At 35.2% G+C, this 13,600-nt stretch overlaps 1 protein-coding gene across 2 annotated transcripts in view; it reads right to left on the reverse strand.

The window, feature by feature from the left end:
* LOC139979727 (centrosomal protein of 135 kDa-like) overlaps nt 1-13,600 on the reverse strand; it is a 36,970-nt gene that overhangs the window by 13,294 nt on the left and 10,076 nt on the right. The window contains exons 1-7 of one of the 2 annotated variants that reach the window (XM_071990787.1): nt 10,278-10,610; nt 5,762-5,890; nt 4,955-5,236; nt 3,396-3,546; nt 2,217-2,488; nt 1,013-1,150; nt 114-206 (exon numbers count right to left, since the gene is read on the reverse strand). In XM_071990787.1, the coding sequence (XP_071846888.1) occupies nt 114-206; nt 1,013-1,150; nt 2,217-2,488; nt 3,396-3,546; nt 4,955-5,236; nt 5,762-5,890; nt 10,278-10,325 (1,113 nt within the window). In that variant the 5' untranslated portion in view covers nt 10,326-10,610. Of the gene's footprint in view, nt 1-113; nt 207-1,012; nt 1,151-2,216; nt 2,489-3,395; nt 3,547-4,954; nt 5,237-5,761; nt 5,891-10,277; nt 10,611-13,600 lie in introns of those variants that run through there. The other variant, XM_071990786.1, reaches the window with a different exon arrangement.

Below are 13,600 nucleotides of genomic sequence, written 5' to 3' on the forward strand. Positions count from 1 at the left end.
ATATACAGCAAAAATTCCTGGTACATTCAAGTACTACAAAGAAAACTTTTCATCTGTTTCTCTCTTTTTTTCAATTCTTTCTTCTGTTGCTTTTACTGATGCAATAATCTTACCTCAGAGACGTGTCTTTCCAGTTTACCTACGGTGAGCTGTAAATCTTCTTTCTCTCGTCTTAGAATTATCATCTCGCTCTCATCGACTTCATTCTGTAAAGAGAGGAATATGAAGGAAGAAGAGGAAATACTACTTAAATATCGAAACAAACAAAGTATGAGATACGGTATGTAAACTCTTTGGCAGATCATCTATGCACGTACTTCATTTAATGTTCTTGTCACTGGTTGTCCTTATCTTTGCAAACACATCATATAAAGCTTCGCCTGCCATTAGCTCTTCAAATCTATAGCATACCACTTTTCCTTGTTATTTGTTTTCCATATGTATGTGCACATGTAACATAATATCTATTTTACTGTCAACAGTTTTCAAATCTATGAAAATACAGCAAATTCAAGTTTCCTGACACTGGTTTTCGGCATCTATGCATATACAACCAATCAATTTTCCAGACATAAGTTTTCCATATCTATGCACATACAACATATATATATATATATATCAATTATCCTTCCATCAGAATTCCCAATCTATAAAGATACAGTATATAAATTTTCCGCCACTGGTTTTCCATATTGATGTATATCAAATTTCCTGTGATTGGTTTCCAAATCTATGCAAAATTCAACATATTAATTTTTTTCTGCCATTGGATTTTGATGTCTATTGGACTTGAAAGTTGCCAATGAAGCATTTTGTCTGATGTATTCATGCAATTATAACTGAATATACAATTATGACTATATAATTACGTTCATACAAATAACTTGAACTTGTGTGAAATAACCACAGTGTCAAGTTATGATAACAGCTATCCAAAATATGGCTTCTATCTTTTGGCCATTATCCTGTTAAACCGATTTGGTTTTTTTTGTGGTGTTTTTGGAATGTTTACCATGTTCCTTAGCGGTGATGATCTCGGTGAACTTTGCATCTGAGATGTACGCAGTGATTTCATCATCTCGTACTCCTTCTTGTAAAATTCCTTTTCATCTTCCAGTACTCGTAGTAAAGATTCATAACGAGCAGCCGTCTGTATTGTAAGAAGAGGAAGAGGAGAGGGAATTTATAGGAAAATGTTAATAAATGTTGATTAGTAAGTCTAAACCTAAACACATATATTCAATGTTGATAAGTAAGTCTAAAACCTAACACATATATCCAACGCCTAGATACATAGGTCATGAAATCAGTCCAAGTGTTTAATGTGTATCAGCCAAATAAAGTAACAGATTTTTTGTGTGAAGTTTGAAGTGTTTTCTTACGACAGTTAAAATGTGTAGTTACCTTAAATTTATTTTGTGCTGAGACTTCCATATTTGCATTATGTCATAACAGGTTGCAGACACCAACTATAAAGGATCACTTCAGGCACAAAATTATGTTTTTAATCTTATTTTAATACTGTAAACCATTAGAAAACACTGCAATCAGTCCAAACTGTAAAACTTAAAATTAATTAAAATTAATAATTGAAATAAATTAAACAGTTAAAAAACTCTTTGAGAAATGGCTACTTAAACACCCAATCTAAGGCTTATCAATTTAAATGGCTGGACTACGTAGTCTAACACACACCACAGAACATTAAATCAGTTCCTCAGATGAATCATGTAACACAAGACTCAACAGGAAGCACAGGATTTTGATGGCCTCAAATAACATGGTTACAATGTCATGAAATTGTGTGTTGAGGACCAAGTGTGCTCTGTTGCCCATATGAAGTTGACACTTGACAGAACATGTTTCAATTGATTTTATAGAATAAATAAAGAAAGAAATAACATGAACATTAAGGCCTCCAGTGAGAGGCAGACATTATAATAAATTTATCCTCAGAGAAGTCATCCAAAGTATCTTAAGTTGAAAGATTCTGCCTTAGGCCACCATTTAAGACTAAGAATAATATTACGGTATAAGTTTCACTTAATTACTATCTATCAGCATTTCTAAAAAAAGAAAAACCAAATCGATTTAAAGGGATCATGGCCAAAAGATAGAAGACATATTTTGGATAGATGTTATCTTACTTGACATTGTGTTTATATTATATCACACAAGTTTCTTTTTAATAATTACTATCTATCTGCATTAATTACCTTTTTGTCCATCTTGCACGGTGACCTTGTGGGACTTGACGCTCTCCTATTTTTGCCACTTGGTGACCTACGAGGGCTCCCTTCCCTTAAGCTACTCCCCAGTGAGCTGGTGCGGCCTTTAAGGATTCTGTTCAGGACGCTGACTTCCTCTTTGTAGTAGTCTCTTTCCTCTTCGACGGTCTTGAAATAACTTTCAATTTTAGAGGTACTCTCTCTCGATTTGGACTTGTTCTTCTTTCGCAGCCTTTCCAGTTCAAGAACGAGCTCCCTCTCTGTAAAATATTGCAAATTAAATAGTAGCGACAAACGAAACACAAAAGTAAAAGTATAATCCTTTTCAATATACTTCATCTAAAACCTTAAACTCTCCAAAACTAACCAGTGTAGACAAGTAAATATATACTTCCTTACACACATATGTGGTTGTTGTGCAATGGATATGCATCCAAAATTGAAGAGATTGAGTGAGATAACGTTTTACAAAATGAACAACTTTATATCTAAAATGTCGGGCAATTACTCCCAACATCTTCCTCCAGATTATCTCAATTCTTGTGCCGCTCTTTGTGGTGTTAGAGAATCAATTTACTTACATTACATCAAAAATCATAAAGACTAATTAGATTTTATAGACTCAAATGTTTTTTTTGGCCATCTATTGACAGTTTAATACTGGCATCAATATTAAACGTCCCTAACAGATTATCTGTGAATTAATCTGGCTTAGGTTATTAGAATATTCATTTAATATAGGTTTTCATTCATAACACAGATTGAACGTAATAACACCAAAAGTAATAAAGTTCTTTATGAGATTACTATGGCAACAGAGTTCTTCCTACTTGAGGGAGCAGTTTTAACTGCAATGCAAACAAATCACTGGGGAAGAACTTGAACGTTGTGTGTAATTAGAGAACAATTTGAAAACTAATAGCAGTTGGAAAAGAAAATTAAACTTGTAAGCGCCTAACATGACTCACGATGAAACACCTCCCTTCCACAGAAAGCTTTTTATTTGCATTCCTTCTGGGTTAAATCCCTCCCCCCCCCACTGTTTTCCTTCCCCTCCCTCAATGTCTGATCCCCCAAATACTTCTAAATTATTCCCTTCCCCCACTCCCAAATACTTCTATCTTATTCTAGTTTATATTCTGCATTTGTGATAGATCTCAATCTCACCACTTGATGTCAGTTTATTGACTTTATCACTGAGTCTTGACTTGTCCTCCTGGATGGAATCCACAATCTCTTGAAGCTTATCCACCTCCTTCTCCTTTAATCTTAAATTGTCTCCGACCACGGATAAATCAGAGAGTAAATTCTTCTTCTCCTGTTGAGTAGCAATAAAGGAAAATGTGGGGAAAAAAATAAAGTATTAAAAGGATGGTCCACAGGGAAAGAATTAGTTTTTGACTGATGAAAGTGAGAAATTCGAAAGATTCTAATGAAATTTTGGATTCAATTGTTCCTGTATGGTGCATAACATTTTTAAGATAACAACATTTGAGGTTAAAATATACTTGAAGCAAGCTGAAAATGGGATGTAGTTGCACACTGCCATTTTAATTAATTGTGTTTCATACTGTACATACTTTTTACTTCATCATGTTCATCCTGTATTGGATGCGGTTCCAACCTAACCTGGGAAGATCAGTAAAGTTCACCATACTGCAATGTTCATATAAATGTGAATCCCAATTTTGTAGAAAAGAAGTAAAGCAGGAAATCCATGGTGTTGCAGATCTCATCCCAAAATTTGGACATATGACCACTATGATACCATCACTCTGACTAACCAACTTTGAAGTACATGAGACTTGAATTTTACTGACATCTTGACCTTTGACATTTCATGTTAATATGCTCTAAACATTCATTCAAACAGCCATTACTTCCTATATAGATATGACACTTTCAGTTATTTTGTCGTTCGGCATGTGCACAATAGACAAAATGCTGTTAGACCACTCACCAGATCATAGGTAATCTGCGAAATGCTGTTTTGCACAAATTTTACCTTTGACCTCTTTCAATCATGTGACCATTGGCCTTTGGCATTCACTGAGTCTGAAGTATACATGTCTATATGTACACTTGCACTTGCACTTACACTTGACCTCTGACCATTGACTACATGAAGTCATAAGTCACAGTGCAAGCTACATTCCATGCCTAGACAACTTACCCACCAAGTTTAAAGTCCATTGGCGTCTATGTTTATGGATTAGTTAGCGAATCACACAAATCTGTTTGACATTTGATCTCCTTATTATCACACACGTATGTGACCTTAGGAATTTTCAATTAATTAATGCACCGTAGACATGCAGAGTATGATATTCCACAAGGCTTTAATTGATTTTGATCAACTACTGTAGCAGAGCATCCAACATTCTGCAACATATCAAAATGAATTGTATGCCTGCACTTAACGTATCCTACACATGCAGAACTTACAACTACTTCTTCGCTTCCATAATCATTTGAAAATCCGCCCTTTAGTAAGACTGCCATTCATTTTTCGCCTCTGCCCACTTCTTCACCTTTCAAGGTGATTAGTCTGGAACGTTACCCTGTGTGTAAGGTAATCAATTCGCCAAGACTAGCAAAAGGAAATAAGCGTGGAAAAGTCACTTCCTCAGTTCAAATCTACGATCTACCGCGAGAGCCGATTAAAATGCCTGAGGTAGGTAAACTATTATGGCAGTGGTATTAAAGTGCGCATTTTCAAATATTACCTGTCTAAGCTGCTCTAATTCCAGTTGTCTATCTTCGTTCTCCCTCACGCTCTTCCTGAGTTCCATCTTAGCCTGAGAGGCATCATCGTCCGCCTCTTGCACCGCAGCATCTCGATCCGTCTGGAGTCGTTTGGCGAGTCGATCCACCTCCCGGAGCTCATTGGCCAATTGATCCTTCCTGGCTGTGAGTTCGGCCACTGTCTGGTGTTCCTCGACCTGAGCTTTTCTGGACTCGGAGAGCTTGCGCTCCAGGTCTCTGTTGGCTTGTTGGAGGTAGTCAATCTACAATACATGTCAATGAAAACAATGAAATCAGCTTCATTATACATGCAAATTCAGCAGTCTAAATAATCTTCTTTTGTTTTTGGTACTGTTGTTTATGTATACAATAATCACACGATTATGAGCGATGTACTGTACTTTTTGGGTTTAACTTTCAAAGCTTTTCTGGATTAGAAGAGCTTTCACTTCACGTTTCTGTTGGCTGGTTGGAAGTAGTCAATCTATACTACAATACTGTACCTGACAATGTCATTTTTAAAAACAAATGTTAAAAACCTCATTATGCATTCAATCTCAGCACTCTAAACAATCTGTTGTTGGAAGTATTATTACTGTGTATAGTAAACACACAATCTTGAGCGATGTACTTTTTCATTTAACATTTGGCACATTCATAGAAATGAAATCTCAAAATCAACCCACATTTGGTTGTAATACAAACAAACAACCATTTATCTATCAATGGACTACAAATCGATTCTGTAGGTAGGTTGAGGGCTAATATTCCTGGGGTAGGGCTAATACCTGAATGTTGAGATGAGACACCAGCCTCTCATTGCTCCTCTCTCTAGTTTCATTATTGATGACATCCTCCGGTTTGCCGCCCTCTAACATCCTATTCAATCGTTGAATCTCTCGCTCTCTGCTATCCACCTGTGTGGGTTGAGAAACAGAAAAATCACAAAAGTCAGACCCAACTTCAGTCAGACCAATATTGAAGACAATTTTGATCCACAATTAAGAACTTTTTTTTTTTTTTGGCTCAAATAATGTTCAATTCAGTGAAGTGTTAATGATGCTTAATAAATGTTTCTGTTCTTTTTGACAAGTTTTGCTTCAGTATTCTAACTATTCTTCCTTCACCTGTGAAGCCTGCCACTTGTTCTTAATACCACATTAATGTGTCCCTTGGGCCTACAGAAGGATAAGTACAGTATGCTACTCAGGGGTAGCCTCTTCTATCTCTTTGGCTTTTGTCTGAGATTTGGTGATTTGATGTACATTCTCATGAAAATCAAAAGTATGACAATCAAGAGACAAAAGAGAGTTGTGATGATAATTCTAGATCGATATTTGGAAAGAGAATCAGTAGGTTTCCCCTAGAAACCAAAACCTGGATTTATTCCTCAGTAAAGCACAAAGATCAATAACAAAGTGTTTTTGACCATGTCTGGCAGAAATACTTTTGCCAAATTGCTACAAATTACTGTGCAAGTCTACAGCTAGTATTTTCAAAAAGTAGTACCTTGTGCAGTAACTAATGTTACAGCGAGAAATACATGAATATATTCCACTAATCCCCTCCCTCTACCCTACCTCTAACAACATTTCTCAAAGCAAACAGTTAAGCCAGTATGGCAGATGCAACCTATTCTTGTACAGTAGTGTAAATCAATTCCATCCTTTTGGTCTATTTTGTCTTTGTAATTTTTTTTGTATTTTTGTATTTTGAACAATCTGAGTGCGAATCAAATCAAATCAAATACTGTAGCTGTTAAGTATCCACACCAGTTGATAACACTAGAACTGACCCAGTTCTTGCAAAGGGAATAATTTATCCAGGATTGCAAACATGACACAATTGCTATTTAAAGAAAATTATCAAAATGTGTAGTAGTTTTGGAACACAAATAATTTGATAAGTAATACAATTAAAAGACATGAAAATTAATATATGCAAGACTATAATATCCCTGAATTATTCCTGGGCTGTTACTGTACTTGCATGTTAGGCAAGTTACAAAGATTTCCCTGTATAGTTGATATCACAAGGAACAAAATAGAACATACTGTACTTGTGAAAGAAAGCGTTTTAATAATCTGCAACTACTTTGACAAAGTTAACAATGCAATCGTCATTAATTTCCAAAAACTCTCTTCTGCTCCAAAACCCAACTTTTTGGGGGGGAATTTGGTTTTTAAATATCCCATACATAAAACAAAATCATAAAAAAAAGTGATCAGAAACTTCCTTCTACATCAACTGCATTCTACAAAGAAAATAACAGTATACATGTACACCAATAATAACCTAAATGGAGTCACTAGAGATAGAGCATTTTATCAAAGCACGGCATTTTATCAAAGACATGATGGATTAAATTATTTTATTACACAGAATTACATAGAAGTAGGCGAGCTGATTGGTCTATCGGTTTATGGAGGGACAAAGAACTGTGCTTAAGGTAAATACAGCATTTATCAAAGACATGGTGGATTAAATTAAGTTATTACACAGAATTACATAGAAGTAGGCGAGCTGATTGGTCTATCGGTTTACAGACCTCGGGACAAAGAACCGTGCTAAAGGTAAATACAATATTTATCAAAGACATGATGGATTAAATTATTTTATTATATAGAATTACATAGAAGTACTATAGGTGAGCTAACTGGTCTTTTGGTTTACGGAGGAACAAAGACCGGGCTAAAGGTAAATACAGCATTTATCAAAGACATGATGGATTAAATTAAGTTATTGTACAGATAAATTATGTAGAAGTAGGCGATCTAACTGGCCTACTGGTTTCTGAAGGTACAAAGAAAATGGTACATTTACTGTATGAGAGTAACAATGACAGAGGTGTAGTAGTTCAACGCTGCAAAAGACATGCACTTTATCTAAGGTCATAGCACTGTCTTTGTTTTACAGTCAGTATAGTGAAGAGTACAGTAATTTAATACCCCATCTGGCAGAACCCTGGGGCAATGTGACTAATAAGTGTATTTTGTGTATGGATCTGTGGACTATACACGACCAAAGCAGTAATATTTAATTTTAAGGGTTCAAGGAAATAAATAAGGTAAGTAGGGTCTATCAGTTATAAATTAATGGAAGGTCATTTTACAAGCGGAAGAAATAAATTTCAATTTTCAAAAAGTTGATAAGCCACATTTTACTATGAAAATGCATGTGACTCCTTTGTGTTATTTAATTATGTATTGTCATACAGTACTTTGATATTGCTAATTCATGCAACAACAACAAGAACAATAAAAAAAACTCCAATAACTTCATCAATCAATCCCATCAATTTAAAGCAGCTTTCTGAGTTGATTTGGATAAAAAAAATTAAATATTGTTGCCAGCTGTTTCAAACTAAAATCATGGGAACAATAGCCCAGGTCGTTAGCATGACTTGCCAAGTTTTAATTTCAAACAAAGAGGTTTGAGTAAAAAATGTTGACACTTGCACACGTCTAGATTTTAGCTGTATTTACTATACCACTATGAAAAGTGTCTGGATTAAATGAAGATTGAATCAAGTTCTTTAATACAATCTCATGAAGCTTCCATTGCTTGAAAATCTAGGCGGGTGTCCTTGTGCGATCTTATTTTGAGTATTAACTTGATAGGTATGAACAAATTGATTTTCTTTATGATTTATATATTTTTTTTTAGTTATGATTTATATTTGTTCGTAAAGAGTTTATTCTTTCTTCTTTGCAAACAATATGAGATCTGTAAAACTTCAAGTGTCAAATATTCAGCTACAGCATGAATCCAGGGTAGACACTAAATTATCTTTCACCTTTAAATACACAAACTGGCAAAGAGGCAGGGTGTCATGCTCACATTGAATTGCAATCGATTACACAAGATCTGTTTTCTTCAAAAGGAAAATTTATAGGTTTAAAATTGTATTTTACTTTAGAACTACCAAAGTCCAAACACTTTGTCCTGATGATGATTTGCTTTGTTATAAATCAAGCACTAGGATTGGAGTATACAGGAAAGTCTTAATATTAAAGGTTACCATAATCGGCCACAAATATAAGCTTGCTAATAATTTGCCAGAATTTCTATCAACATTTGGTAATTTCCAAGATGCTCTGACCTACTGAAACTATTCTCAGACATTGCAGAAAGTTTAAATACAGAAGTTTAAAGGCTCAATCAGGGAAAAAAAAAATAAATATGGCTAAATCCGGGCTTGACTGACCTTTTGCTTTTTTTCACTTTCTTGCATATTTTTTGTCGCTGAGATATGAAGCAGATAGAAAGAAGGAAAAGGGGATGAAGGAGATGGGGGCTAAGGAAAAGGGATGGGAGAGACGGAATGAAAAAGAAGGGGACAGAGGAGAAGAGGACTTAGGAGAGTAAGGAGGAGGGGGGGGGGCAAATCAACAGTAATGTAAATGCACAGGACACTGTGACTCTTTCTGCTCAATTCTACTCAACTCTGCTCACTTCTGGACACGGTAGAGCATGGTAGGTGCAGATGTGGTGAAGGGACAGGTAAGGACATGAATTAAATACTTCATAAATAGGTTATGACAAGGTTTATGAGACTTTCCAAGGTTGCTTCAAGTCAACCTAAATGAGGAATAAATCTTTGTTGAGAGCAGTGGTGTCTTTGCACTGTCCAATAGTGTATAAGGTACAGTATAAACACAAAAGGACAGGGTCAGTTAACACTCTCATCCAGCCTTTTGCTCTTCAACCTCCGAACACCCCTGCCCCCATAACCTCCCCTCCCCCTCCCAATCCTCAATTGACACAATTAATTAGAATGAGGTTCACTAACAAATAAGTATACTGTAGTACAATATCCATGAAACCAGAGACAATATATAAATGTAGTTATCTACTGTGTCAGACCAAAGTAAAAGTTACCTGTGAGTATGTAGTGTGTATAGTAATTCACAATGAGTGTGAGCTTAGTCGTTTTGCAATTTCAGCCATGTTTCTTTGTTTTGTTTTGTTTTTTTTCTTTTCTGAAAAATTATTGGTAAATAAACTCTAGAAACCTCATCTCTTGAAAATGAGTAAATTTACAGAAAAACAACAACAACAGTAAAAATAACGATAGTACAAATATATACAAAGGCATTATCCTGTCCAGTAATTCAGGTTTTGTGGGGTAATTCCACTAATTCTGGATTAGCTGCCTTTCAGACTAGTTAAACAAATTAACCTTGAAAACTATAAAAAGGGGGGGGGGGGAAATCTTGCTCTTTTGAGTATTAAATATAAGAATAAGATAAAATAAATTAAAATAAAAAAGTAGCATAGATTTTACTTCAACATTACACTTACATGTTTAGGTCTATTCATCTGAGAATACTGTCTCATATGACGAGACATCCTGAAATATTTTCACAGTTGTAAGCAAATACTGTACTATATTGACAGATAATCTCCCTCTTCACACTGTTACAAATATCCCTTAAATCTCCTTCACAATTCACCACTTAAACTGATCTCCTTTCAGATAGTAAAAATCCTGTCAAGCAAACACTATCCTATCTTCAACACACACATATACACACCAACAGTATAATCCATCCTGTACATTTCAAGTTACTACAAACACCGATCCCAGCTTGAATACTGCTTACTACACACACACACACACACATCAATTATAGCATACTGCACATTGTACTTTCGGTTGTAAATAGACAAAATCAAATTACCCCCTAAAGGTCAAGCATACAACCACCTAGCATCATTCAGGGACTTTTTGACCAATCAGAGGCTACCATCGCTATGCTCCGCCTACAAGAAATGGTTGCCGGTACAATCAATAATGGCTTCAAATTCCTGGCGTCCTTAGCAACTGTCAATAGCCAGTGCCCAGGGTAATTTCATTCACAGCTAGACCCATGCAACCAGCTGATGGTAATGTACACAAATGTCAAGCAAGCTAATTATCAGGCAACAAGAAACGGAATGCTCTTTTAGCTTTATCAGTTAAATCCTTCTGAAAAATTTGAAAGTTGGAATGGGAAATGAAGAGAAGCCAGACCTGCCAAGCCTACAAAAGTGTTAAACTGGAGATTGAAAGAAGAAAGCAAACAAAAAGACCGCCCTGGAGATTGGTGCCCAGAACTAGGAGATCTTAAAAAATGTTCTACAGTCACATGAAATTCATTGTTTTAAATGTGATAAGAAAATATTCACAACTCCTATGTCATTTTGCATTACTTTATTTTACCACTTTGAGATATTTGCACATGATATTTGTAAATCCCACCATGAGACTACATAAAAACATGAGTCTCACACTCTATTGGAAAGTTTGCAGGCATGAGAAATATACAAATAAGGGACAGGGACATCTACAGTATTGAAGTGAGGGTGACACTATCCTAGATGTCTAAAGTTGTTTTAGTATTTAATAGCCAACAGTTATAATGCAAATCAACAATGTGTGTGTTTGTACAGCAAAGACATTCTCTTTTTGTATTCAATCAAGTATTTCCAAATGATATTAATAAAAAGAGGCAGGTTGATAAAATTTGCAATACATCTCATAATTTTGAGCAACAGTTCAACACATGGACAAAAGCTGGTCCGTACAAAGCTATATTTATATAAGTATTGACAATTCTGGCAAATATTGATAAAAATAATGACATAATAAGGATGAGAATTTTGACCTAAAGATAAAGTACATTACCAACAAGATTGTTTAATATACAATCATTCTCAGCAAAGTGAATGTCCCTTAAGTTTAAAGCAGCACTCAGGAGTTCATTCAGCTTAGTCAATTATTCTAAACACTACAGGTATGTAACATTTACTGGCTAAATGCCACTGGATATTTTGCCTTTTGCTAATTAAAAAAGGAAAGGCACTTGCATTTTATGGCCAGTAGACATTGACATGTACAGTATTTAACTTAACTAGCAAATAGTTTAACGCACATTACTATGTACATTTGTAAATCCAATGAAAGACTGCACTTATGCGATGTTTAGCCTGTTCATTTTCTCATAAGATCGATGGAATGAACATTGAACAGTCATACGTAACATGCAAGCAGTAGGGACACATTTACTGGCAATGTACAGTATAGTGAGGATATGACTGTAGGATGTATTTGACTAAATTACACTGCTGGTTGCTTTTGAACAACATTGATTCCAGCAAGATCAGTAATTGGTTAATGGGATATTCAATTCAATTCATCAAACTTAATTTCAAACTCTTTTGATAAAACTATAAAGTGTTTTGTTGTGTATGAAAACATAGAGATTGGGGAATGACATCGTGAAGCTTGATGGAGCTGTTGTATGTTGACAACCCTTAGAAGCAGAAAATAATAGAAATTATTTAGCATAAATATTTGTCAGAATAATCTATGATCATTATAAAATTACTTTGTATTTAATTAAAAAATGACTTGATTTGTGATTCATGCTTGTCAATCATCTGTGCTTAATACCAGTTAAAATGATTGTCATTAAAAACATTGAATATCTTTTAGACTGGTTAACAAGTAGCTTACAGTGTATTGAGAGTAGAACTACACATGTATGGTTATCTATATTGCCAGTATGGTAATTTTGCAGCAACACTTATCAGCAGCGTAGTCAGAGTTGACCAATCATAGGAAGGATGAGAACGCACGTTGTCGTCGTCATTGTGCATACAGTTTGTGACTCTCCATCGAGTGCAGTTAGGTAGGCTATATGTATTTTATTACGCAGGGGCCAACTATAGGCTTGTAATAAGCTATAGGCTAACGTTAGCTAATTTCATCTGCCAAACTAAGTAGCTGAATCAGTAGGCCTGAATGTTACTACGATTATAATTGAGTTAACGGAGCTGACGAGTATTCAAGATCAAAAGAGCACTGACAAAATACCATGCAATAAAAAAACAACAGTTTTTAACATTTTTTCTACACTGATAGGGGGGAGCAGTTGCTCCCCCCTGGCTACGTCTCTGACACTTATCAGAAAACTTGACGAGCTGACGAGTATTCAAGATCAACAATAGAGCACTGACAAAACACCATGCAATAAAAAAACAACAGTTTTTAACATTTTTTTGACACTGATAGGGGGGAGTCTGACACTTATCAGAAAACTTGACGAGCTGATGAGTATTCAAGATCAACAATAGAGCACTGACAAAACACCGTGCAATAAAAAAACAACAGTTTTTAACATTTTTTGGACACTGAAAGGGGGGAGCAGTTGCTCCCCCCTGGTTACGTCCCTGACACTTATCAGAAAAGTTGATATTGAACCAAGTTTAACCCAAACTATGGTTTTGGACAGATATATGAAAATGTTCAACATAGTGAAACTAATGTCAGTGTCAAGGTTTCAATGAATCTCAGGATTGCTCGTACTCTTAAAAATTCAATTACATGCAAAGCCTAAAGAAAATATAAAAGTTGCATTAATAATGAAGCCACAAGCAAGTTACTTATTAGCTTCCTTACATCAATTATAATTTAATAATTTAAATTGCACGTTGTTCCTTTCACTGATAATAATTATTGACATGGAACCTTGTCTTCCAAATTACTCACTCTCTCTCTCTCTTTTGTATTTATTTTTATTAGAACAATCTTTCAAGAGGGTAAAAACTTGGTTAGCAAGTTGATCATCCCCCCCCCCCTG

The sequence above is a fragment of the Apostichopus japonicus genome, chromosome 14, assembly GCF_037975245.1.
Source record: "Apostichopus japonicus isolate 1M-3 chromosome 14, ASM3797524v1, whole genome shotgun sequence".
In the NCBI taxonomy this organism is placed as follows: Eukaryota; Metazoa; Echinodermata; class Holothuroidea; order Aspidochirotida; family Stichopodidae; genus Apostichopus; species Apostichopus japonicus.